Here is a 26,838-nt window from a genome sequence, read left to right on the forward strand (position 1 = left end):
AGAGGTTCTACCTAATACATAATCGCATATCCAAACAGGCAGCCAAAAGGAGGAGACAGAGAAACATCTCCCAAATGAAAGAACAAGATAATTCTCCAAAAGAAAAGATAAATGAGGCAGAGAAGAAATTTAGCTGAAACAGAGTTCAGAGTAATGATGGTAAAGATGCTCAATAGCAAGAGAAAAAATATAGTAACTATGAAAATAGAAATAAAGAATGACACAGCACAAATAAAGAACACATTGGAAGGAATACACAGCATACTAGGGGAAGCTGAGGATCAAATCAGTGAATTAGAATATAGGGTTGAAATCAGAGAACCAAAAAGAAAATATAATTAAGAAACAGGAGGACAGCTTAAGGGAGCTGTGGGACAATGTGAAGCTTAACAATATTTGAATAGCAGGTGTGCCAGAAAAGGCAGAAAGGGAGAAAGGAATAGAGAACGTGTTTCAAGAAATAATGGCAGAAAACTTCCCTAACCTGGTAAAGGAAAAAGTCACACTAGTTCAGGAGGCACATAGAACCCCAAGAAAGAAGAACCCAAACAGGCCCATGCCCAGACACATCATAATTAAAATGTCAAAAATGAAAGACAAAGAGAGAACATTAAAGGCAGCAAGAGAACAGGAAATTGTTACCTACAAAAGAGCTTCCATAAGGCTGACACCTGATTTCTCATCAGAAACTCTACAGACAGGAAGGGAATGACATGAAGTATTCAAGGTATTGGGAAGCAAGTATCTGAGGCCAAGGTTACTATATCCAACAAGCCTATCATTCAAAATAAATGGTCAAATAACGAGCTTCTCAGAAAAAAAAAGGCTAAAGGAGTACATCACCACCAAGCCAATAATACAAGAAGTACTAAAGTGACTTCTGAAATGAGAAGAAACAGAGAAATCTAGGCATACAGAATTAAAAAGGCAATAAATAAGTAGGGTTATCAATAATAACCCTAAGTGTAAATGGATTAAATGCTCCAATCAGAAGGCAAAGCGTAGATGAATGGATACATATCATGACCCAACTATATGCTTTTATTTGTGTATCTTTTTTTTTGGAGAAATGTCTAGTTAAGTACTTTGCCAATTTTTAAATTGTTCATTTTGGGGTTTTTGTTGTTGAGTTTTAGGAGTTCCTTAAAAATTCTGGGTATAATCCCCCTATCAGATATATGATTTGAAAATATTTTCTTCCAGTCCATAAGTTGCCTTTTTGCTCTGTTGATTTTATCCTTTTATATACAGAAATGTTAAATTTTGATATAGTTCAATTTTCCTATTTTTACTTTCGTTACCTGTGCTTTTGGTATCATATCCAAAAAATCATTGCCAACTCCAATGTTGTGAATATTTCCCCCTGTGATTTCTTCTAAGAGTTTTTATATTTCAGCTCTTCTGTTTAGGTCTTTGATCCATTTTGAGTTCATTGTTTTGTATGGTATAATGTAAAGATCCAATTTCATTCCTTTGCATGTGGACACCAGCATCATTTGTTGAAAAGACTGTTCTTTTCCCACATTGAATGATCTTGGCACTCTTGTGGAAATCTATTTGACCATATCTACAGGAATTTATTTCTGGACTCTATATCCTATTTCATTGGTGCATATGTCTTTATGCCAGCACCACACTGTTTTGATTACTATATCTTTGCAGTAAACTTTGAAATCAGGAAGTATGAGTCCTCTAGCCTTGTTTTCCTGTTTAAGGATTGATTTGGCTCTTCAGAGTCCCATGAGATTCCATATGAATTTTAGGATGGAGTTTTTTATTTTTGTAAAAGATGTCGTTAGGATTTTTATAGGGATTACATTAAATCTATAGGTTACTTTAAATCTATAGTTTGCTTTAGGAGTATTGACATCTTAACAATAATAAGTCTTCCAATCCACGAACTGCTTGAATTTTTAAATAATCAAAATATAGTGGTATTCAAGCAAAATAGAGGCAGGTTCATAGATGGAAAGCAGGCAGGCAGTCCTGGGTGGGGGAGGGGGTTAGGGGAGTGGAGGGATTGGGCAAAAAAGAGAGAACTCTTGGACAAGAGCAACAGTGTGGTGATTGTGAGGGTGGAGGGAGATGGGTGGAGGTTGAAGAGGGCATAGAGAGGATAAATGGTGATGGAAAATGAAATAAAATAAAATTTTTAAAAAGAAAATAAACAATTTAAATATATATATAATTTGTGTAATCAAGCATAGGTAAATATAAGGCATTTTTGGCAGTGGAAACTGGTAAATTTCATTTTTCCTTTTCCGATTCATGCACTGGTGGTGTCCCTCGTACTGGCTTGCGGGGATCGGGCCAAAACTGGCTCTCTGACATCCCCCGAGGGGGTCCCAGATTGTGAGAGGGCACAGGCCAGGCTGAGGGACTCCACTGGTGCACGATCAGGGCCAGGGGGGTACCACAGGAGGGCTACAGGGCATATCCGGCCCATCTCGCCCAGCCCCATCTCGCCCAGCCCCAATCTGCCAGACCACAATAGTAAGCTAACCTACTGATCAGAGCGTCTGCCCCCGGTGGTCAGTGCATATCATAGCGACTGGTCAAATTGTCAAACAGTCGGAGGGACAATTAGCATATTAGCCTTTTATATATAGATAAATGACATTCATCACTGTATAAGTTTAAAGGTGTGTAGCATAATGACTTGAGAAGGTGGTCAAAAAGTAGAAACTTCCATTTACAAGATAAATAAATACTAGAGAAGTACTGTATAACATGGTGACTATAATTATGGTGTATTTGAAAGTTGCTAAGAGACTAAATTCTAAGCATTCTGGTAAATTTCTAATGTCAGTTCATGTATCTTCACTGGATCACATGATCCAGTTTTTATAAATTAGTATCATTTCTGGAGAAAAAGCATGAAGAAGATATTATGAGAGAGATCATTACCTGATCATAGGTGTTCATGAAAAGAAAATATTTGTGGTCTAATAAATTAAACAGAAATTGAATTAAATATTTTGTTTTTTTTAAACAAATAGGCTTATTTAATTATTTAGTGATATTACTTAAGCTCAGATATAGTTTTATCTTGACTTTTGCTCATACCCAAATAAACTTTGGTCCCATTGATTAAAAAAACCAGTTACTCTATTCACACCACTTACAACTTTGTTTCATTGAACAGAGAATTTGTTGGATTTCATTTCCTGAAGATTATCTGTGAACATTTTAAGTCATCAGAAAATATTGGAAAAGCTTTATTGCTCCACATTGACATACTTTTACAAAGGAAGGAAGAACTGCTTGCCAAGGAAAAGATTGAAGAAATCATTGTAGGTCAGTAGGATTTCTACAGATGTTTTAGAAAGGTGTTAACATGCATGTATTTCGAAGGTAGATTTCAGAACAGTAGCAAAATACTCAGGTCAACATATTTCTCCTTTTTCTCATTCCTTTTTTACCCTCTCTAATAACCTTTAACTATAATACCTCACTTATCCAGATTTCACTTGTTTGGCAAGTTAGAATGAGGAACTAAGCAAAAATAACAAAACATCACCAAAAACAGATAAACCTCTGAACTAAAAACTCATATACAGTAGAAAATTGTGATGTTAGAAGCCTAATTTCTTGTCTCCAGTTTGATCTAAAATTAGCTGTATGCCTTTGAGAAAATCAATAGTATCTCTGGATCTTGTTTTTTTCCACCTATGAAATGAAAATTGTGGACTATAATTCCTGATTATTAACTTCTATTTAGCAGTAGCATCCTTTTGTGATGCAATCTTATATGAACCCTGTCTTTGGAGTTGCTTTGGTTAAAGCAGAGATGTAGAGCCAAATCTTAGCATTCTCCTAACCCTCACCTCTCTGTAGACTCCTATATCCTGAAGAACACAGAGAGTATATCCCTTTCTTAGAAAATTCTCACCCCAAGTCTACATATATAGCGAGATATAGTTACTAAATGTTAACATTGGAATTTATTCTGAGTGATGGCATTTTAGGTAATTTCTTTATATTTTACTAGATTGCTTGAGTTTTATAAGCATGTATCATGTTTTTATAAAAACACTAGTGGCCCATTGCAGGAAGATTCACGCAATAGGCCTTCCTTCCCCTGGATGCCAGCACCGGTTTTTCTCCGGCACCTGGTACCCAGACCTTTGGTCCAGCCACAGCAGCGAGGCTTGACTTCTCTGCTCTGGCTACTCCCAGCCCCTCCTTTTTTCCCCCCAGCTCCTGGAGTGGAGGCCAGGGCTGGCTGGAAGCCTGGGTCTCCCCCAGCAACCCAGGCCACGAGCCCCTCCTTGAGTGGAGCCCAGGTCCCCAGCCACTCCTTGAGCAGAGTCCAGGGCCGGCAGGAAGTTTGGCTTCCTCCATCACCGGAGGTAATCCAAGCCTCCTGTTTGCTCCAGCTCCGTGGCCTCCACCATCTTCAGTCATCTTCAGTCTTTGCTCCACGCCTGTGTATGCAAATTAACCGCCATCTTTGTTGGGTTAATTTGCATACTCATCCTGATTGGCTGGTGGGCATAGCGGAGTGACACCAATTTGCATGTTTCTCTTTTATTAGTGTAGATATTGATATTTTTTAAAAAATAGTTTATTGCCCTAACCGGTTTGGCTCAGTGGATGGAGCATCGGCCTGCGGACTGAAGGGTCCCAGATTCGATTCCAGTCAAGGGCATGTACCTTGGTTGGGGGCACATCCTCAATAGGGGGTGTGCAGGAGGCAGCTGATCGATGTTTCTCTCTCATCGATGTTTCTAACTCTCTATCCCTCTCCCTTCCTCTCTGTAAAAAAATCGATAAAATATATTTTTAAAAAGTAGTTTATTGATTTTTAGAGCAAGAGGAAGGGAGAAGAGAGATACATCAATGTGAGAATATAACATCAATCGACTGCCTCTTACATGCCCCTTACTGGGTACAGAGCCTGCAACACTGGCATGTGCCTTGACCATGAATCAAACCAACAACCTTTTGGTACATGGATGATGCCCAACCAACTGAGCTACATTGGCCAGGGCTAGTTATTGATAATTTTAAAAAGGAAATCTTTCGAGCAGTGGTCACTAACCTTTCAGACCTCACGGACCACCAGTGGTCCGTGGACCACAGGTTGGCGAGCACTGCCCCAAACGTTTCCTTAAATCAGTAGTAGCCAACCTTTCTGACCTCGCGGACCACCATGGTCCATGGACCACCAGTTGGTGACCTCTGGATTAGAGACTATAATCTCTAAGAGCCTTTTGAACTCTAGATTCTATGAACCATATTTTACTGATGACACCCTCCCTCCATACCATCACCAAGATTCTAGTTATTTTTAGATCCAATTTTAACTTTTAATTGATATTTTAGAGAGAGATAGAAACATTGATGAGAGAGAAACATCAACTTCGATTGGCTGCCTCCTGAATGCCCTCCACTGGGGATCAAGCCTACAAACCGGGCATGTGCCCTGACCGGGAATCAAACTGCCAACTTTTCAGTGCAAGGGATGATGCCCAATGAGCTGAGCCACACCAGCCAGGGCCAACTCTTAGCATTTTAATGGTAACATATTAAAAAGAATGAAAGGGCACTAGCTGGTTTGGCTCATTGGATAGAGCATCAGCCTGTGGACTGAACGGTCCCGGGTTCAATTCTGGTCAAGGGCACCTGCCCAGGTTGTGGGCTCAATCTCCAGTGTGGGACATGCAGGAGGCAGCCAATCAATGATTCTCTCTTATCATTGATGTTTCTCTCTCCCTCCCTTTCCCTTCCTCTCTGAAATCAATAAAAATATATATATTTTTAAAAAAGAGTGAAATGGCCCAGCAAATGTGGCTCAGTGGTTGAATATTGACCCAGAAACCAAGAGGTCACTAGTTCGATTCCCAGTTAGGGCACATGTCCAGGTTTTGGGCTCGATCCCTACTAGGAGGTGTACAGAAGGCAACTGATCGATGATGTTTCTCTCTCATTGATGTTTCTATCTCTCTATCCCTCTCCTTTCCTCTCTAAAAATCAATAAAACATTAAAAAGACATTTTTAAAAAGAGTGAAGGGTCTACAGAGAAATATATGGCTAACCTTACCATAAGATAGGGGAAAAAAAAACACTACAAATTTTATAAAACAGTTTCAAACATTAAAAATATATAATAATCTGTACTATAGTCTGTAGTAAATATCAAAGGCATCACTGTGATAAATTAATAGATTAACAAAATACAGTACTTGTTATTATTGTTGACTTTGAATGGTCAAGAAATGGTTAAAATGTGCTTCAGAAAACTAGAAAGTATGTTTAGAAAACATAATTCATGAAACATCATTTTAGAAAAAATAATGAAATTATTTAGACTTTTAAAAATAAAAAATGTTTTATGTTTAATAAAAATAAACTGTCAGTCAACTAGAAAACGTGGTTATCCAGAATAATTAATTTTCCTAAGATTACATTTAGGGAATCTTAGTTTTATTGTGATATCAGATTATACACTCATACTCCCTAAGTATTATAACATTTTACTCTCGTGGGTATTTTTAACTAAGTCATGGCACAAACTATATCTGCTGACTAGGCTTGGGTGTCAGAGACTCTCAGTGCTCTAATCAAGACTTTTCAGAAATTGATAGTGCCAAAGGGGTGAAAGAGAAGTGGATATAGAATTATATTATTGTTTTAAACTTTATGTTAATGTGTGCTAATATATTTGAACCCTGTAAATGTCTAGACAACAAACAATCAGATACAAGTTACAATTTAAAGTAATAAAGTTTATGTGTAAACACTGTCTTAAAGTATTTTACAAAGGCTTTAAGGTATAATTGGCCTTGTGAATTTGATATGATCTGGTTAATACATAATAAACATTTCTTATTAATGATTTCTAACATTGCTGTATGTTCATTCACAATAATATTAAGGCATCAGATGATGATCAAATTTGGAACATGGGAAATACGTTAAAGAGATACTAGACTGGAAAACTATCACAGATTGATGGGCGAATTACTGTGAATCTACCAAGCTCTGATTGTATTGTATAATCAGTTTTGCTAGTAAATCTAAAATTGATTACGAAAACTGGTCTAAATGTGATTTTGTTTGTAGCCATTACTTAAAGATTATAGGGTCTGAATATAGTTAGCTCTTTTATTTAATGTAATAGATCTTGATTCTTGTTTCTAGATATTGAGGTTCGTTTTTTTTTTTTTTTTTTAGGTAAGCAAACAGGAAGACCACTGCCATCAGGATTAGTAGGCTATTTACACAGCATTCTGTGGAAAAAAGCTTACAGAAGTTTTCAGGTTTGAGAATAATATTTTTTTTTATATCTTTTCTCAACCCCAACAAATGAAACAATATGTTGACTATAAAACCATAGAGCATCAAATACTTTAATAATATCTCTATTATTCATAATTTAGAGTGTTAATTGGTATTGGACAAGAATTTATTTTAAAATACTAAGATGTGATTCATTCCCAATGGGAACTTACAATGTAGGGAAATGATATTAAGCTATAGAAAATTAATTTAACATGAAGAATGAGAAACTCCAAGGGATTTTATTCCTTTTAAAAATTGTGGTGTAGCCTGGCTGGTGTTGCTCAGTGGTCGAGCATCAACCTATGAACCAGGAGGTCATGGTTCGATTCATGGTCAGGACACAGGCCTGAGTTGCAGGCTCAGTTACCAGTAAGGGGCAGGCAGGAGGCAGCCTATCAGTGATTCTCTCTCATCATTGATGTTTCTGTCTCTCCCTTTCCCTTCCTCTCTGAAATCAATAAAAATATTGTTAAAAATTGTGGTATGAAGCACAGAGGATTTATAGGCCAGTGAAAATACTTTGAATGCTGCTATAAAGATGGATAGATATCATTATACATTAGTCTAAACCCATAGAATGTACAACAGCAGGTGTGAACCATAATGTAAACTATGGACTTTGGGTGATGTGTCAGTGTAAGTTCATTAGTTGTAACAAATGTAAGGCTTTGGTGGGGGATTTTAAAAACATATATATTTTTATTGATTTGTTTTTAGGAAGAGAGAGGAATAGAGAGATAGAAACATTGCTGAGAGGGAAACATTATCAATTGTCTGCTTCCTACATCCCCCCTTCCGGGGACAGAGCCCACAACCCAGGCATGTGCCCTGACAGGGATTGAACTAGGTGACCTCTTGGTTCCTGGGAGGATTTTTTTTTGGGGGGGGGCTTCAATCAGAAGGACTTGGGCCCCCGGTGGATGATTTTTTTGGGGGGGGGGGACACTGATTTTATTTTTTGTAGTCATAGTCATGGGAGAGGCTATGCATGTGTAGGAGCAGGGGTTTCATAGCAAATCTCTATACATTCCTCTCAATTTTGCTGTGAATCTAAAACTGCTCTAAAAAAACTTTATAAAGTTGTGGTACAATAAAAAATAAAAAAGAGTAGTAATATATTTTCTCTTTGCAAATCAATCCAGGTTTACTGAAACTACAGATATTTTCTGTTTATTCATTTTTGTTAATCCTCATCCAAGGATATTTTTCCATTGATTTTTAGAGAGAGTGGAAGGGAGAGAGACAGAGAGGGAGGGGAAGGGAGAGAGCAAGAGAAGCATCAGTGTGAGAGAAACACATCAATTGGTTGCCTCCCACAGGTGCCCCAACTGGGGCCAGAGATCTACCCTGCAACTTAGGTGCATGTTCTTGACTGGGAATCAAGCCCACAACCTTTCTGTATCCTAGCTGATGCTCTGACCACTGATCCCACTGGCCAAGGCCAGATAAGGCTTTTTAAAGTATAGTTATTCATAATCTAATCACTTGTAAAAAATTTGATATATGTGCATTTGTGTGTGTGTGTGTAATTAAAAAGGATACAATGTTTTTTAAAAGTTATGGTGGGTTTCCACTTCCAACCAAGATGCAACAGAGACCAGATTTCTGTCTTTGCCTGAACACCCCTCCCCACCTACATAAAACAAGGTAAAATACATGAAAAAAATGGTTTTTTAGAAACTGACTATCAGACAACAGAGTGCTCTCTGGGAGATAGTAAATGAACAAGGTGAGCACTGTAGTTGTACAGCTTACTGCCTGATTTTCCAGGCTGTAGTATAGGAAGAGGAACTGAAGTGGATCCTAGCAGGCTTTCTAATTCGAGGAGATGGAGCTGAGAATCTTGGAGAGCAAAGCAGCTAAAGTTTATAGAACAGATTACCAGGGATCACAATATAGCACATAAAGAGAACCCCAGCAATCAGAGAGTCCTCCTCCAATGTTTAGCAGAGTACTATCAGGACAGTATGGAATGAAAATATCTAAGTAAGGGGAATAACCGTCTAAAATTATTAGATGTTCCCTGGCTGGTTTGGATCACTTGGTTGGGCATTGTCCCATGCACCAAAAGGTTGCTGATTTGCTTTCTGGTCAGGGTATAAGCCCGGGTTGCAGGCTTGAACCCCTGTTGGAAGCATGCAAGAGGCAACTGATGTTACGCTACACATCAATGTTTCTTTTTCCTTTCTCTCTCTCTAAAAAGCAATAAACTATTCTTTAATAAAATAAAATAATGCCTAGGTAACAATGCCTAGGACTCACATAGTTCTGGAAATAGAACCTGTTCATACCAGCCAGACTAGAAAACCTCTAATTCAAGCATGTTTGACATGCTTGCTCTAATTCATGGAGCACTGGGTAGAGAACTCAGAAGAGTGTTGTCTCAGTAATGGGAATCCTACACTGAGTACTACTTGAGAACTACCTAAAAATCAGAAAAGTATGACCTGAAAGTATCAAATTGATCCCAAGGAACTTCATTGCTTCCCAGAGTAGAGGTAAAAATATTTATCGGAATACAAACCTATCCTGCACACAAGAAGTTAAAGTTCACAATGTTCATCATCCAGTAATAAATTACCAAGCATTCAAGATGTAGGAAAACACAACCTATATTAAAAAGAACACACAATCAACTTAAACTGACACAGAAATTAACAGAGGACATTAAAACAGCTCTTATAATTATATTCCATATATTCAAAAAGTTAAGTAGAGGCATGGGAGATATAAAAAAATCCAAATTCTAAAGATAAAAACGATGTCTAGGAGGAAAACAACATATTGGATAGTACCAACATCAGATTAGACATTACAGAAGACTAGAGTAGTGATCTTGAAGATATAGCAATGAAAGCTATCCAGAATGAACCACACAGGGGGAAAAAACAAAACTAAAAAATATTGAAAGAACATCAGTGAGCTACAGAAATTCTTCAGGTAGCTTAATATAGAGGTAATTGGAATCCTCAAATGAGGAGAGAGAATAAATATATTTGAAAATTAATGGTTGAAAACTTTTAAAACTTAAGAAATACTCTAAACACACATAATCAGAAAGTGTGGCAAACCCTAAACACAAGAAACACAAAACTACACCAATGCACATAATCAAATTGCTCAAAACCAGTAATAAAGAGAATATTTTAAAAGCAGTCAGAGAAAACAGGCACCCTACATACAGAGGAACAAATTAAGCAGAATATCAGAGTCCTCAGTAGAAGCAGTGTAAGCAAGAACACAGTGGAGCAACAATTTAAAAATAACTAAAGAAAAAACTATCAAACTAGAATTCTATACTCAGCAAAAATATTGTTTAAAAATTAAAGTAGTTTGTAGGAATGTAAAGTAGAATGTTACTATAGAAAGCAGTATGGTGATTCCTCAAAAAATTACAAAATAGAATTACCATATAATCTAGTGATTCATGTTCTGGATATATATCCAAAAGTATTGAAAGCAAAATCTATAATCTATAACAAAATAAAGTTATAGAAATATTTAATAAGCTAAAAGAAGGCATAAAAAGAGGAAAGAAGGAATAAATTTAGATGGGACAAATAGAAAACAAATAAGATATTTTGAAATCTCAGCATATGCAAAATCACATTGAATGAAAACAATTTTAATATACCAGTGAAAAGGCAGACATTATCAAATTAAATGAAAAAGCAAGGCCAATTTTATGTATGGCTTAAAAAACATACTTTACAGATGAAGATACAAATAGAATACAAGCAAAAGAATGAGAAAAATATAGAGATAAGATTATTCTATAATTTACACATAAAAACAGAGGAATGAAAATGTGTAGCTAAAACAATTCTGAGAAAGAGGTATATAGTAGAAGGAACCACATCACCTTATTATATAGCTACAATATATATCTAGACTGTGTGGTATTGTCAGAAAGATCAATTGAACATAATAAAGAACTCCAAAATAATCTCGTACAAATATGCACTGATTTTCAACAAAGTGCATAAAAGTTGTTGAGGGATGTTTAATGAACCGAAGACACAGAGGTAAGACGAGCACACAGGATGATTGATGCCAGACAGAGGGCTACAGCTCACTCAGGCATGTAGCAAACTCTGCACTCTCACCATCGCTTTTATTGGGGTTTGGCACAAGGTTAGTGCGTCAGCAGTTAATTAACTAAATCTTGTTTTGTGCTGTATTATTACAATAGCGTATTGAAGACAGCTGTGCCCTCCCTTTCTGCTCTACATCCACGACTATTTAATCTTAGCCTTTCTCAGGGAGGTAAATGTTCCTGGAACTCAAGATTGTGTGCAATCTTGACCCAGTGTGACTCGCTTGCAAGTCACGCTGTGTTCCTGATAGAACCTTCACTTCTTCTTGGCAGGACTTCAGATCCTTGCTTACAAATATCCAGCTACAAAAAGTATTCAGTAGAAGAAGAATGGTCTTTTCAACTAATGGTGCTGTAGCAATGGACATCAACAGGTTAATCTTGACACAAACCTCACACTTTATGCAAAAATTAATTCAAAATGGAATAATGAAAAAACTAGAAAACTCACAAATACATAGAAATTAAACTCTTGAACAACCAAGGGACGAAAGAAGAAATCAAAAGGAAATTATAAAAACCTTGAGACAAATGAAAACGAAACCACAAGATATCATAACTTATGGGTTACAGCAAATGTAGTTATAAAAGTGAAGTTTATAGTGTTAAGAAAAAGAGAAATAGCCCTAGCTGGTTTGGCTCAGTGGATAGAGCATTGGCCTGAGTACTGAAGGGTCCCAGGTTCAATTCTGGTCAAGGGCACATGCCTGGGTTGCGGGCTCGATCCCCAGTATGGAGTGTGCAGGAGGCAGCCGATCAATGATTCTCTCTCATCATTGATGTTTCTATCTCTCTCTTTCTCTCCTTTCCTCTCTGAAATCAATAAACATATATTTAAAAACAGAAATATCAATATTACGACTGTATACCTCAAGGAACTACCACTAATCCCAAACATGGCAGAAGGCAGAAAATAACAAAAGTCATAGCAGAAATAAATGAAATAGAGACCAGAAAAACAATAGAAAATATCAATGAAAATAAGAGTTGTTTTTTTTTTAATATAAACAACATTGACAAATATTTTACTAGACTAAGAAAAAAAGAGAAGGGACTCAAATAAATAAAATTAGAAATGAAAGAAGAGGCATTACAACTGATACCACAGACATATGAAAGATTGTAAGAGACTACTGTGAACAATGATATGCCAACATATTCAATAACCTAGAAGAAATGGAGAAATTCCTAGAAATGTACAACTTACCTAGATTGAATCATGAATAAGTAGAAAATTTGAATAGACTAATAATGACTAAGGAGATAGAATCATTAATTTAAAAATCTCACACGCACACAAAGCCCATGACCAGATGATTTCACAGATGAATTCTACCAAATATTTGAGGAAGAATTAATGCCAATCCTTCTCAAACTCAAGCTCATCTCAGATACTTCCAGACTCATTTTATAAGACAAACATTAATTGCACTGATAGTAAAGCCAGACAGGACACTAAAAGAAAAGATAACTGTAGACCAATATCCCTAATAAGCGTACTAGGTGTACCAGTTAAAGCGGATTTTTTTTCAATAGATGGAGTTACACATATGTCGATATATATGCGATTTGATATGTACTAGTATGCTATTTTGTTGTAGTGACAGCAAGCTTCAAAACTTCATATGTCAAATTTGCTGAAGGTGTTAACATCATAGATATTTTTATGCTTAAAAATGTCGAATTTGCTCTCACACCCAGTTGGCCTGGAGGTCAAATCCCCCCAGTATTAACTACAACAATCAAGGCTTAACTATAACAAGACTGCTCACAAAGACCACTAGGGGGTGCACCAAGAAAGCATAAAAAAGAATGCGGAGACAAAGAAACAGGACAAAATTGTCAATGGAAGATATAGAGTTCAGAACCACACTTTTAAGGTCTCTCAAGAACTGTCTAGAAGCCGCCGATAAACTTAATGAGATCCTCAAGAAATCTAATGAGACCCTCGATGTTATGATAAAGAACCAACTAGAAATTAAGCATACACTGACTGAAATAAAGAATACTATACAGACTCCCAACAGCAGACCAGAGGAGCGCAAGAATCAAGTCAAAGATTTGAAATATGAAGAAGCAAAAAACACCCAACCAGAAAAGCAAAATGAAAAAAGAATCCGAAAATACGAAGATAGTGTAAGGAGCCTCTGGGACAGCTTCAAGCGTACCAACATCAGAATTATAGGGGTGCCAGAAGATGAGAGAGAGCAAGATGTTGAAAACCTTTTTGAAGAAATAATGACAGAAAACTTCCCCTACCTGGTGAAAGAAATAGACTTACAAGTCCAAGAAGTGCAGAGAACCCCAAACAAAAGAAATCCAAAGAGGACCACACCAAGACACATCATAATTAAAATGCCAAGAGCAAAAGACAAAGAGAGAATCTTAAAAGCAGCAAGGGAAAGAAACTCAGTTACCTACAAGGGAATACCCATACGACTGTCAGCGGATTTCTCAACAGAAACTTTGCAGGCCAGAAGGGAGTGGCAAGAAATATTCAAAGTGATGAATACCAAGAACCTAGAACCAAGATTACTTTATCCAGCAAAGCTATCATTCAGAATTGAAGGTCAGATAAAGAGCTTCACAGATAAGGAAAAGCTAAAGGAGTTCATCACCACCATACCAGTATTATATGAAATGCTGAAAGGTATCCTTTAAGAAGAGGAAGAAGAAGAAAAAGGTAAAGATACAAATTATGAACAACAAATATGCATCTATCAACAAGTGAATCTAAGAATCAAGTGAATAAATAATCTGATGAACAGAATGAACTGGTGATTATAATAGAATCAGGAGCATAGAAAGGGAGTGGACTGACTATTCTTGGGGGGGAAAGGAGTGTGGGGGTGAGGGAAGAGATTGGACAAAAATCGTGCACCTATGGATGAGGACAGTGGGTGGGGAGTGAGGGCGGAGGGTGGGGTGGGAACTGGAAGGAGGGGAGTGATAGGGGGAAAAAAAGAGGAACAAATGTAATAATCTGAACAATAAAGATTTAATTTTAAAAAAAATGTCGAATTTAATGCCAAAGAAAGAGCATTTGCGGGACATTTTAATTCATTATTTTATTTTGAAGAAAAAGTTATCATATACTTCAGGAAGCTTATGGTGAACATGCTCCATCTCAAGATACTTGTGAACGCTGGTTTAAATGCTTTAAAAGTGACGATTTCGATGTGTAAGACAAAGAACATCCAGGTCAACAGAAAAAGTTTGAAGACCAACAATTACAAGCATTATTGGATGAAGATGTGTGTCAAGGTCAAAAAGAACTTACAGAAAGATTAAACATTGCTTAGACAATAATTTCCGATAGTTTACAAGCAATGGAAAAGATTTCAAAAGAAGGAAAATGGGTGCCACATCAACTGAATGAAAGACAAATAGAAAACTGAAAAGTCATCAGTAAAATGTTGCTTCATTGGCATGAAAGAAAGTGTGTGTTGTTTTTTTTTTTTGCATCGAATTGTGACTGGCGATGAAAAGTGGATTTATTTTGAGAATCCCAATCACACAAAATCATGGGTTGATCCAGGTCAACCATCAACATTGATTGCAAGGCCAAATCACTTCAGAAAGAAAACAGTGCTCTGAGTTTGGTGGGATCAGGAAGGTGTGGTGTATTATGAGCTTCTAAAACCAGATGAAACTGTTAATACTGATCGCTACCGACAACAAATAATCAATTTCAACCATGCTTTGATCGTGAAACAACCAGAATGGGCCAGAACCCATGGCAAAGTAATTTTGCTTCATAATAATGCACCACCAAACACTTCAAAACCAGTTAAAGACACGTTAAAAGATCTTGCCTAGGAAGTATTAACCCACCCACCGTATTCCCCAGACCTTGCTCCTTCAGATTACCACTTGTTCTGATTGATGGCACATGCACTTTCTGAGCAGCATTTCAAAACATACAAAGAAGTGGAAACTTGGGTCTCTGAATGGTTTGCCTCAAAACAAGAAAAGTTCTATTGGGACAGTATCCACAAATTACCTGAAAGATGGGGGAAATGTGTAACTAGCGATGGACATTACTTTGGATAAAGCACTTTTGATGTTTCTCTTGAAATTATTGTTTTCTTTGATTACACAGTCTGCATTATTAACTGGTACACTTCCGGTTAATACACCTCCTCACCAAAATACTAGCGAACTGAATTCAACAGCACATTAAAAAAGTTCATACACAACACTCAAGTAGGATTTGTCCCTGAAATGCAAGGATGGTACAACTTATGCAAATCAATAAATAAGATACATCACATCTGACAGAATGATTAAAAATATAGTCATCTCTATAGGTGAAGAAAAAAACATTTTAAAAAAAGTATATTTTATTGATTTTTCACAGAGAGGAAGGGAGAGGGATAGAGAGTTAGAAACATCGATAAGAGAGAAACATCAATCAGCTGCCTCCTGCACACCCCCTACTGGGGATGTGCCCACAACCAACATACATGCCCTTGACCGGAATTGAACCTGGGAACCTTGAGGCCGCAGGCCAATGCTCTACCCACTGAGCCAAACCAGTCAGGGCAAGAAAAAAGCATTTAACAAAATACAACGTTCTTTCATGATGAAAACTTTCAATAAATTAGGTGTAAAATGAATGTACCTCAACAAAATAAAGGTCATATATGACAAGCCCATAGCTAACATCATGGAGCCAGACAAGCGTGCTTATCCTCACCACTCTATTCAACAAAGTACTAAACATTCTAACTAGAGCAATTAGGCATCCAAATTGGAAATGAAGAAGTAGATTTGTCTCTATTTGCAGATGATATAATCATATATATAGAAAACCTTAAGATTGCACACACACAAAAAAAACACCCTGTTACAACAGATGTACAAATTCGTAAAGTTACATGATACAAAATCAACATACAAAAATCAATTTTGTTTCTATACTCTAACAGTAAATTATTCAAAAAAGAAACTAAGTAAACAATCCCATTTATAATAGTATCTAAAACAATAAAATATTTTGAAATATATTTAACCAAGAATATGAAACATCTGTACATTGAAAACTATAAGAAATTGATGAGAGAAGTTTAAGAAGGCACAAAAAGTGGAAAGATCCCATGTTAATGGATTGGAAAAATTAATATTGTTAAAATGACCATACTACCCAAAATGATCTACAAGAAAACCTACCATTTGTGACAACATGGATGAACCTGGAAGACATTATGCTAAGTGAAATAAGCCAGACATAGACAAATATTACATGATATGGTATATGTGGTATTAAATTTATTTTGTTCTTTTTTTGTTAATCCTCTCCTGAGGATATTTATTCCATTGGCTTTTAGAGAGAGTGGAAAGGGGAAGGGGGAGAGAGAGAGAGAGAGAGAGAGAGAGAGAGAGAGAGACCGGTTGTTTCCCGAATGCCCCCCAACTGGGCTAGTGATTGAACCAGCAGCCCAGGTATGTGTCCTTGAGTGAGAATCGAACCCTTGACCCTTCAGTGCATTGGCCAGTGCTCTAAACCACTGAGCACACTGCCCAGGGGTATATGTGGAATTTTAAAAAGTCGAATTCATAGAAACAAAGTAGAATGGTAGTTACCAGGGTTTGGTGCTTGGGGAAATTGGGGATATGTTGGTCCAGTAATACAAACTTTAACTTATTCAGTGAAAAAGTTGTAGAGACCTAATACAATGTATGGTGTCTGTAGTTATAATAATGTGTTATATAATTGAAACATGCTAATAGAGTAAATCTTAAGTGTTCTCACCACAAAAAAAGGGTAACTAGGTGAAATGATGTATATGTTAATTAGCTTGATTGTGATGAACATTTCACAGTGTATATCAAAATGTTTTGCTTTATACCTTAAGTTTAGCTACTGCAAATAGAATAGTATTATTGGTTTTTTTAGAGGGCCTGTATGTCTTTACTGAGTTGAAGAAAAAGTACTTCAGAATTCCTTCTCCTATTGAGTCTTTTTCTTTTCCATCATTTTCCAGTCTTACAGAATAATTTTTTAAACTCCCACTTCCATCAACTGGAGAAGAATATAATGTTAATTCTAAATTAGATGCCCAGTGCATGAAAATTCATGCACTGGAGGGGGCATCCCTCAGCCTGGCCTGCCCCCTCTCACAGTCCAGGAACCCTCAGGGATGGGAGGCGACCCAGTGACCAGGGGGAGGCAACACCCCATCACACCTCTGCTGCTACCACTGCTGGCAGCACAAGCCTCGACCGGCCCTGGTTACCTGAGCCTTGGGGAGCCCTGGGCAGCTGGGCAGCCACCATCTGAGGCTTGCCTGTGCCTTGGGCTGACTCTGGGTGGCTCGGGGGGTAAGGGGACTGGGGGTCTCCAGAGGCAGGCGCGTGGGGCTGAGGGGACTGGGCGCTGCCATCTTGTGGCTGTGGGCACTGCCATCTTTGAGGGCATGGCAGTCAATTAGCATATTCCCTCATTGGCTGTGGGTGCCACCATCTTTGAGGGTGTGGCCATTAATTAGTATATTCCCTCATTGGCTGTGGGTGCTGCCATCTTTGAGGGCAGAGCAGTCAATTAGCATATTCCCTCCTTATTGTCTGTGGGTGCCGCCATCTTTGTGACAGCATGAGGGTCAATTAGCATATTCCCTCTTTATTAGATAGGATAGTCAAAGGTAGTGTTGTACTTGCTCAGCACAGTTATTTCTAGTTGAAGAGTGTGTCTTATTCCTTTTAGGTCCTTGTGATTCCTGTTATTCCTTGAAAAACGTGAAGCTTCTTGATAGAGTACAAGGGACTCATCTATATCTTACCTTGGTGTGCATGAGCAACCTGTATTTTCTTAGCTTAAAAAAGTCATCCAGGTTATTTCTGTAAGTTTTTTCCCATTAGCTTGTTATCCTATCTAATAAAAGAGAAACATGGTAATTAGCGTATGACCGCTACCCTTCCCATTGGCTAATCAGGGCAATATGCAAACTAACTGCCAGCCAAGATGGCGGCCGGCAGCCAGGCAGCTTAAAGCGAACATGAGGCTTGCTTGCTTCAGTGACGGAGGACTCCAACGTTCCCCGCCTGTAGCTGCAGGCCTCTGAGCTGCAACTCTAAGCAACTATGTTACAAATATAGAAGCTAAACAAAACCCCAGAAACCTGCTTTAGTCTGCTGGGCTTCAGCCAGCAGGATCGCAACATTGTTTCAAATACAGAAGGTAAACAAAGGCCAGAAACCTGCTTTCAGCAGCGGAGGCCTAAGAGCTGGAGCCAAGCCTCAAAGCTAAAGCTGGCCCAGAATAAAAAACGAAAAAAGAAAAAAAAGGAGCGGTTGGGAGCTTCAGTCACCCCCAGCCTGAAAACAGCCCTCAGCCCCTCACCCAGACTGGCCACGCACCCCAGTGGGGACCCCACCCTGAAGGGTGTGTGGCCAGCTGCAAACAGCCATCATCCCCTCACCCAGACTGGCCAGGCACCCCAGTGGGGACTCCCACCCTGATCCAGGACACCCTTCAGGGCAAACCAGCTGGCCCCCACCCGTACACCAGGCCTCTATCCTATATAGTAAAAGGGTAATATGCCTCCCAGCACCGGGATCAGCGGAGCCGAGAGGCCTCCCAGCACCGGGATCAGTGTGACAGGGGGCAGCGCCCAAACCCCCTGATCACCCTGCGGCTCTGTGTGTGACAGGGTGCGGCGCCCCAACCCCCTGATCGGCCCTGCTCTGTGTGTGACAGGGGGCAGCGCCCCAACCCCCTGATCGGCCCTGCTCTGTGTGTGACGGGGTAGAGCCATAACCTCCCCATCGGCCCTGCCCTGAGTGTGAGAGTGGCGGCGCTCCAACCCCCTGATCTGCCCTGCTCTGTGTGTGACGGGGGCGGTGCCCCAACTCCCCTATCGGCCCTACTCTGTGAGTGACAGGGGGGAGATCCTCAACCACCTTATCGGCCCTGCTCTGTGCGTGACAGGGGTAGCTCCCCAACCCCCTGATGGGCCCTGCTCTGTGCATGACAGGGGGTGGCGCCACAACCTCCCCATCGACCCTGCCTTGAGTGTGACAGGGGGCGGTGCCCCAACCCACCAATCGACCCTACCCTGAGCGTGACTGAGGGTGGCATCGCAACCTCCCAATCCGCCCTGCTCTGTGCATGACAGGGGGTGGCACCCCAACTCCCCAATCGGCCCTGCTCTGAGCCCTACCAGGGGCTGCACCTAGGGATTGGGCCTGCCCTCTGCCACCTGGGAGCAGGCCTAAGCCAGCAGGTCGTTATCTCCCGAGGGGTCCCAGACTGTGAGAGGGCACAGGCCAGGCTGAGGGACCCCCCTCCCCCCCGAGTGCACAAATTTTTGTGCACCGGGCCTCTAGTTTAATTATAATAGTGAATAACCTGGAAATTAAATAGCAAACATTAAAATTTAATTGAATGTTTTGTATTCCTTAAATTGATAACTGTGAAGACTTAATAGCAATATAGATTAATATTTACAAAACAAATTTAAATGGAAGAATATAACATGAAATTATAATATACACTATGATTACAACTATATAAGAATACAAAAGGATAAAGTTAAAATGGAATGTAGAAAAAGAAAATAGCAGTGTTAGCATAGTGAATTATGGTTGTTCTCTTGAAAAAAATTTTATCCTTGTTTTAACAACTTTTAAATTTTATTTAGAGTTTTCTAGCATGGTTCACCACCATCTCAGGCTCTTCAACCCATGTGTGAATTTTTTTTTAATTTCTTGACAGTTATAATTAAAGTGTACAATGTAATAACTTTATTTGATATACATGTACATCGTAAATGTTCTAACAATTGATTTAATGAACACATATTTAACTTTTTTGTGAGAACACTTCAGGTCTACTCTCTTAGTAAAATTCAATCATACAATTCAGTATTATGAACTATAGTCACCATGTTATACATTAGATTTTCAGAACCTTTTTCAGTTTAGAACTGAAAGTTTGTACCCTTTAACCGACCTCTCCTCATTTTCTCCATCCCCCAATGCCTTTAACCTCTAGTCTATTCTTCATTACCATAAGTTCGACTCCACACATAAGTGATACCATACACTGTTTATCTTTTTCTAGCTTATTTCACTCAGCATTATATCCTCCCGGTTCATTCATGTTATCGCAAATGGCAGGATTTCTCTCTTTTTTATAGCTGAATAATACTCCATTGAATACATATACTGTATTTTTTTTATATATTCATTAGTAAACAAATACCTTGGTTGTTTCAATACATTGGCTATTGTGAATAATGCTGCAATGAACACGGCAATACAGATATCTCTTTGAGATAATGATTTCATTTCCTTTGGCTGTATACCCAGAAGTGGGATTGCTGGATCACATGGCAGTTCAATTTTTAACTTATTGAGAAACCTCCATACTGTTTTCCATAAGTGGTCGTACCAGTTTACATTCCCACTAACAGTGTATAAAGTTTCCATTTTCTCCACATCCTCACTAGCATTTGTTATCTTTTATCTTTTTGATGATAGCCATTTTAACAGGTATGAGGTGATATCTTATTCTGGTTTTGATTTGTGTTTCTTTGGTTATTATTAATGTTGAGTACCTTTTCATGTACCTGTTGGCCATTTGTAAGTTGTCTTTAGAAAAATGTCTATTCAGATCCTCTACCCATTAAATTTCTTTTTTGCTATTGTGTTGTAGGAGTTCTGTGTATATTTTTAAATATTAACCCCCCTATTGAATATGTGGTTTGAAAATATTTTCTCCCATTCCATAGATTATCCTTTATTTCATTGATTGTTTCTGTGAGCTGTCTAATGTGAGGGAAGAAGAGAGAATATTGATTGCCAATTTATCTGTAACTTATACTGATTATTTTAGAACTCAAATAGAGGGAGTATTGTGTTTTGGTTGCCTAAAAAACCAATATTATTTTTCTGTTTGTTTCTAGAGGTGACTTGGAAAAATTAGAGTCATATGTAGAGATAGCCATGTAATTTTGTTATTTCTTTTTAAACTTTAGGTGCACAATTACGATGATGCCCTACACTGGTATTGTTATTCTCTGAGAATTTATGAATCTGATCAAATGGATATGGAATTCCCCAAGCTGAAGAGGAACATGGCTTCCTGTTATCTGCATTTGAAACAACTTGATAAGGTCTTGTGATTCATCTGTTTTTCAAAGGCAGCAAATGTTGTCATGCTCAGTAATAGAGAAATAGATACAGTGGTGTGATTTCTTGTCTGTTTAGGTCAGGATATCTAAGAGTTCCATCATACAGGACAAAGCCAAATGGATAGTTTCCTGATTTTTACACTCCCAATAATTAATAAATTCCCCAAAAGAGAGAGAATTTGGGAGACTATTAATTCTATTACTTACTCTTTAGTTTTTGCACTCTGTTCTGAAAGGTAATATATCATTAGAACTCCTGAACAAAGTTATCTGCTGCTAACCATCTGCAATATTTTCCTTTGGGGCAGACTAAATTTTTAAGGTATACATTTTTTTGACAAGGATTGAGTAAGAACAAATACTTGAATGAAATGGTCATTTTTCACTTTCTGGGTTATCTCTTGCCTTTCCATCTACCCTGGAAAATGTTCAGAAATATATATTTTTTATCAAGACAAAATCCTAAAAGGTAAAAAATAAAAACGTATTGGAGGATAGAACTATTCATACTTCTCCAAGCAGTTTGGGACATTTCTTTCTTTTGATGTCATATAACATGTACATATGGGGTGTGGTATTGGCTCATGAAAAGACAAAGAAAAGGAAGGACAAATAAGAAGGATAAGTGTGTACCCAGATTACCTATGATGGTTTTTTGTTGCTTTTCAAGTTTAATGACAAGTTTAGGAGAAAATATGTGATTAAGGGTTGTAATTATAGATATTTTCTTTGAAGGTTTGTTTACTTTGAAGGGTTGTTTATTTGACTAAATATTTCAGATTTTCTTTCAAAAGAATATATGTCATTTAGATTATATGTTACAAATTCATAGTCCTGGAAGAGAAGTAGAAATTTAACTTAATTCATCATAGTTCTGCACAGGCTAGCATTTAAGTGTTTCATAAAGATAGTTGACTACTGTCTGGCCGGTGTTGTTCAGTGGTTCAGCGTTGACCTATGAACCAGGAGGTCACAGTTTGATTCCCAGTCAGGGCACATGTCTGTGTTGTGAGTTCAATCCCCAATAGGGCACATGCAGGAGGCAGCTGATCAATGATTCTCTCTCATCATTGATGTTTCTCTCTCCCTCTCTCTTCCTCTCTCTGAAGTCAGTAAAAACATATTTTTAAAAAAGGTAGTTGACTACTGTTTACTTAAAGACCTTAAAAGATTATCATACATATTTTGTTACAGGATATCATTAACTATTTCAGAAATATATTTGTCTACTGATTACTTAGAGCAGTGGTTCTCAACCTTCTGGCCCTTTAAATACAGTTCCTCATGTTGTGACCCAACCATAAAATTATTTTCGTTGCTACTTCATAACTGTAATGTTGCTACTTTTATGAATTGTAATGTAAATATCTGATATGCAGGATGGTCTTAGGCGACCCTTGTGAAAGGGTCGTTCGACTGCCAAAGGGGTCGCGACCCACAGGTTGAGAACCGCTGACTTAGAGCTTTGTAACTTCCATGATTTATGTTGGCCTGGCAGATTGGGAAAGACCTGGACCTGGAGCTAGATGTGCCAGTTGTGGGGATGGATGCATCTTCTGCAGGCCAAGGAAGGATATCTAATCAGATTTTCAAAATACAAAGAATATAGTATGAGACACTGTGCTAGACTTTGAGTTTACAGAGATGAACAAGACATAGTTGCCTTCAATTCAGCTAAGTATCTGGCATCAGGGTATCCTAATGCACAGATAAGCAGATCATGACAATGAGAAAGTCTTAAGTACTGGAAATATTTCATAAGTTAGAAACACAAGTAGTTGTCATCACACAAGCATATCATCAGGGAACAGGTCTTCAACCATAGAAATTTGGACTCAGAGGCTGGATTGAAAGGTTTGGAGCATTGAGGGTATGTGTAAATAGTCAGGAAAGAGAAGGTAGAGCTCCAAACTGGAATATGAAGCTATTTTTAAGAGTGGAGATCAGACTGGGATGAATTACCAGAAGAACTAGATACAGTCTTCCAAGAATTAAAGCACTGCTTCTTAAATCTCCTTTAACTAATGTCAGGTGTGGTCCTAGAGCAGTGATGGCGAACCTATGACATGCGTGTCAGAGGTGACACGCAAACTCATTTTTTTTGGTTGATTTTTCTTTGTTAAATGGCATTTAAATATATAAAAAATATATAAAAAATATAAATATTTGTTTTACTATGGTTGCAAATATCAAAAAATTTCTATATGTGACACGGCACCAGAGTTAAGTTAGGGTTTTTCAAATGCTGACACACCGAGCTCAAAAGGTTCACCATCACTGTCCTAGGGCCTAGTATAGTCCTAGGCCTATAATTGGGATATCAAATGCAGTTAGTAGTGAGGAGGAGAAAAAGAGGAGAGCTGGAAATGAGGCAAGTCCTAATACTGCATGCTTGGTGTGTGATTATGTCACCTAAGGCCAGATTGGTGTTGAAGCCAAAGGTTATTTTGAATATATTCAAAGTACTCTTGTTAATTACTGTTAATGTTATGTCTCCATTTCATTCTTTCCTTTTTTTTCTTTCATTCTTCCTTTCTTAAGCTTACCTGACATTGATTTGTTACCCTCCATATGTAAGGATTACTCTCCTGTGTACTAGGGCAGATAGGTGAAAAAAATCATATAATTCATTGTATTTTACTGTTTCCATTTTGCCTTATTATTTTCATTGTCTGCTGTTTTTCACTTTTCCCCTTGAACTACATAAACATTGTTTGGAAAATTTATGAAACCATGTTTATTGGATATGCTAAAAATTTATGGTTTTCTAGCTAGGCACTCAATAAAACTAATTCTTATTGACTTTCTATCAGATTTTTCACAAAAGTGTTAGCAAAACATTTTTTTTTGTCCTTAAGCGCTCATGCCTTATTATTCCTTTTTTCCCACAACCTCTCCAACATTTGTTATTTTTTGTCTTGTTGAAAATGGCCACCTTAACAGGTGTGAGGTGGTATCTCATTGTAGATTTGATTTGCATTTCTGTAATTGCCAGTGAGGTTGAACATTTTTTCACATATCTACTGGCTGTTCACATGTCTTCTTGGGAGAGGTGTATTTTTAGGTCCTCTGCCCACTTTTTGATTGGGTTGTTTGTTTGTTTGGTATTGAGATTTATGAGTTCTTTATATATTTAGAAACTTAAACCTTTGTAGGAGCTACTGTTTGCAAATATCATCCCCCATCTGGTTGGCTGCCTCTTTGTTCTGTTGTCAGTTTCTTTTGCTGTGCTTACAAAGAAGCCTTTTAGTTTGATATAGACCCACTCATTTATTTTTGCCTTTACTTGCCTTGCCTTTGGGATCAAGTTCATAAAATGTTCTCTACTACCAAAGTCCATAAGTTTGGTACCTATATTTTCTTCTATGTAAGTTATTGTTTCTAGTCTTACCTTTGGGTATTCTATCCATTTTGAATTAGTTTTTGTACATGGGGACAAACTGTAATCCAGTTTCATTTGTTTGCATGTGGCTTTCCAGTTTTCCCAGCACCATTTATTGAAGAAACTATCTTTTCTGCATTGTGTGTTTCTGGATTCTTTGTCAAAAATATCTGTCCATATACATGAGGTTTTATAGCTAGGCTCTCTATTCTGTTCCATTGTTCTGTGTGTCTGTCCCTCTGCCAAAACCATGTGTTTTGGTTATTGTAGCTCTTGTAGTATAATATGAAGTCAGGTAGCATGATACCACCAGCTTCGTTCTTTTTTGTCAGGATTGCTTTGGCTATTCAGGGTCTTTGTGATTTCATACAAATATGATGATTTCTTGTTCTACTTCTTTAAAAAATAACATTGGGATTTTGATGGGGATTGCATTAAATCTGTATATTGCTTTGGGTAATATGGCCATTTGAACTATGTTGATTCTTCCAATCTGTGTACACAGGATATTTTTCCATTTTGTTGTCTTTTTCAATCTCTTTTAATAATGCTTTGTAATTTTCAGTATATAGGTCTTTCACATTCTTTGTTAAGTTTATTCCTAGGTATTTTATTCTTTTTGTTGCAATTGCAAAAGGAATTATTTTTTCACTTATTTTTCTGAAGTTTTGTTGTTAGTGTATAGGAAAGCAATGGATTTTTGCACATTGATTTTGTATCCTGAAACTTGACTGTATTTGTTTATTGTTTCTAACAGTTTATTGTTGTTATTTTGGTGGGGTCTTTAGAGTTTTCTATATACAGAATCATGTTGTCTGCAAAAAGTGACAGTTTGACTTCTTCCCTCCCTATTTGGATTCCTTTTATTTCTTTTTCTTGCCTTATTGCTCTGGCAAGTCTTCCAGCACTATCCTATATAATAAAAGCCTAATATGCTAAGTGTCTGACCATTCGACCAGTCACTATGATGCACATTGACCACCAGGGGTCAGATGCTTCGACCGGTAGGTTAGCTTGCAGCTGGGGTTTTGCCGATCAGGACTGGATGAGATGGGCCAGACACATCCTGGAGCCTTCCTACAGTCCCTCCCCAGCCCTGATGGCCGATAGGGACTGGGTGAGACTGGCCGGATATGCCCTGGAGCCCTCCCACGGTCCATCCCCAGCCTGATCATGCACCAGTGGGGTTCCCTGGCCTGGCCTGAGCCCTCTTGCAATCTGGGACCCCTCAGGGGATGTCGGGACTCTAGTACTGAATAAGAGTGGTGAGAGTGCACATCCTTGTCTTGTTCCTGATCTTAGAAGAAAAGGTTTCAGCTTTTCAACATTGAGTATATTAATTGAGGGTTTATCATATATGACCTTTATTATGTTGAGGTACTTGTCTTCTATTCCTCTTTTATTGAGTGTTTTAATCAGTGGACTTTGTATCTTATAAAATGCGTTTTCTGCATCTATTGATAACATCATATGATTTCATCCTTTCTTTAGTTAATGTGTTGTATTACACTGATTTGCATATGCTGAACTATCCCGGTGCCCCAAATATGAACTTCAATTAATTGCGATGTATAATTTTTTTGAGGTACTGTTGTATTCAATTTGCTAATATTTTGCATAGGATTTTTATATCTGTATTCATCAGCGATATTGGTCTATAGGTTTCTTTTTGTGTGTGTTATCTTTGCCAGGTTTTGGTATCAGTGTTATATTGGCCTCATAGAATACATTAGGAAGAGCTTGAGAAGGGTAAATTTTAAATCTTCTTTCAATGGTTGATAGAATTCACTGGTGAAGCTTTCTGGTCCGGGACTTTTAAGGGGAAGGAGTTTTGTGTGTGTGTTTTTGTTTGTTTGTTTGTTTTACACTTTAAATTTTGTTTTATTGCTTAAAGTATTACAAAAAGTTTTACATATGTCTCCTTTTTTTTCCCCTT

At 37.9% G+C, this 26,838-nt stretch overlaps 1 protein-coding gene across 1 annotated transcript in view; it reads left to right on the forward strand.

Annotated features, from left to right (window-relative positions):
- Positions 1 to 26,838, forward strand: part of TEX11 (testis expressed 11) — a 467,244-nt gene that overhangs the window by 223,084 nt on the left and 217,322 nt on the right. Inside the window, exons 13-15 of the mRNA XM_036304176.1 lie at positions 3,146 to 3,297; positions 7,181 to 7,266; positions 21,365 to 21,502. Of these exons, the coding sequence (XP_036160069.1) occupies positions 3,146 to 3,297; positions 7,181 to 7,266; positions 21,365 to 21,502 (376 nt within the window). The remainder of the gene's footprint in view (positions 1 to 3,145; positions 3,298 to 7,180; positions 7,267 to 21,364; positions 21,503 to 26,838) is intronic.

This window comes from Myotis myotis, unplaced genomic scaffold, assembly GCF_014108235.1.
Source record: "Myotis myotis isolate mMyoMyo1 unplaced genomic scaffold, mMyoMyo1.p scaffold_m19_p_4, whole genome shotgun sequence".
Taxonomy (NCBI): domain Eukaryota; kingdom Metazoa; phylum Chordata; class Mammalia; order Chiroptera; family Vespertilionidae; genus Myotis; species Myotis myotis.